At 62.1% G+C, this 1,304-nt stretch overlaps 1 protein-coding gene across 1 annotated transcript; it reads right to left on the bottom strand.

The window, feature by feature from the left end:
- Positions 1–236: 236 nt before the first annotated feature.
- On the bottom strand, positions 237–1,071 carry LOC147659383 (uncharacterized protein C11orf96-like). The gene has a single exon (XM_086951782.1). It carries the CDS (start codon positions 1,069–1,071, stop codon positions 721–723), a length of 351 nt encoding a protein of 116 aa, XP_086807908.1. The 3' UTR covers positions 237–720.
- Positions 1,072–1,304: the final 233 nt, after the last annotated feature.

Here is a 1,304-nt window from a genome sequence, read left to right as displayed (position 1 = left end):
ATTGAGGGGACATTGACAGTCTGCTGCAGGGGGCTCTGGCCCGGGGAAGGGTAACATTCAGACGCGCTCATGGCGGGCATCTTCATAGCAGTCTCTTTCTGCCAGAGTGCATGCGCTCGCTCTGTCCCATTTGCAGAGGAGAGTCCAGTGTTTCTCAGCTGTCTTTTCCTGGGAGGTTCAAGTCCAGTGCGAGTCTCTGCCGAGGGTCGGCAGCTCGAGGCAGAGTCTCTCCCGAGGCTCAGGGCTCTGAGGTGCGCGATGCATGGGTCTGTTAATGGGGGCCACAGGCCTCGAGGGTCTTCTCACACAGTCCTCAAAGGTTTTTTGAGGGTGTGCGCCCCCTCGGCCATGCCCACTGCTGCAGTTGGAGGTTGTTGAGTGCCCTCTAGCCCTGAGGTCCTTCTGTCGGGGTCAGATGGGAGTTGCTGAGGATCACCGGTTCGTGAGGTGCTTCTCGATAAGACAGAGTCTGCTGACGGTATCCATTCGGGCCCCGAGGTGCTTTCACTGAGGGTTCGAGGGTCACCTGCCCCGAGGTCCTCTTAGTAGCACAGAGATTGTTGAGGGTCACCTGCCCTTGAGGTCCATCAAAATAAGTTGAGGGTCAGCTGCCCCTGAGGTCATTCTCAGTAAGACAGAGATTGTTGGGGGTCACCAGCCCCTGGGACCCCTCTCAATGGCTCGTAGGCTGCTGAGGGTTCTCAGCCCCAAGGGCCCCTCTCACGGGCCACAGTCCGAGTCACCCGAGTCCAGGCTCGAGCTGCTCAGCTCCGCCCTCTGCTGGAGGTGCAGGGACTGCGTGCTCCTCCGCAGGGACTCCAGCGACTGCAGGAAGGACCTCCGCGCCCTCTCTTCGTCCATGGCCGAGGCGCCCTCCTCCTCCGCCTCCTGGATCTCCCCGCAGGTCACCGGCAGGGTCCGCAGCCGGACCCGCCGGGGCCTCCCCTGCCGGCTTCGAGGCGCCTCGGCCTGGGTGGGCCGGGCCAGCTCCTGGGCGAGGTGGGTGCACCGAGGCATCACCTGCTGGTAGCTGGACCACATGCTCAGCATCTCCGCCTGATTCTGGGGCATCTTCTGCTAAATTATCCGGTTACGCTGCAAATACGGAGGGAGATGGCGCGGTCTGGAAGCCTGGGATGGAAGGCGCGTTTGCCCTTCGGATGCAGGGGGTCAACGCAGCAGTCAATCTCCTCTCTGCTTGTCACCTCGAGAGACTGCCTTGACGCAGCGCCTCGGGTCCGCCTCGCAGCGCTGGAGAATGCAGGCAGGCTTCACTGAGGGCTGGCACTGATGAATGCCATGTG

This window comes from Lissotriton vulgaris, unplaced genomic scaffold, assembly GCF_964263255.1.
Source record: "Lissotriton vulgaris unplaced genomic scaffold, aLisVul1.2 SCAFFOLD_1390, whole genome shotgun sequence".
In the NCBI taxonomy this organism is placed as follows: Eukaryota; Metazoa; Chordata; class Amphibia; order Caudata; family Salamandridae; genus Lissotriton; species Lissotriton vulgaris.
This window is presented reverse-complemented; position numbering and strand designations above follow the sequence as displayed.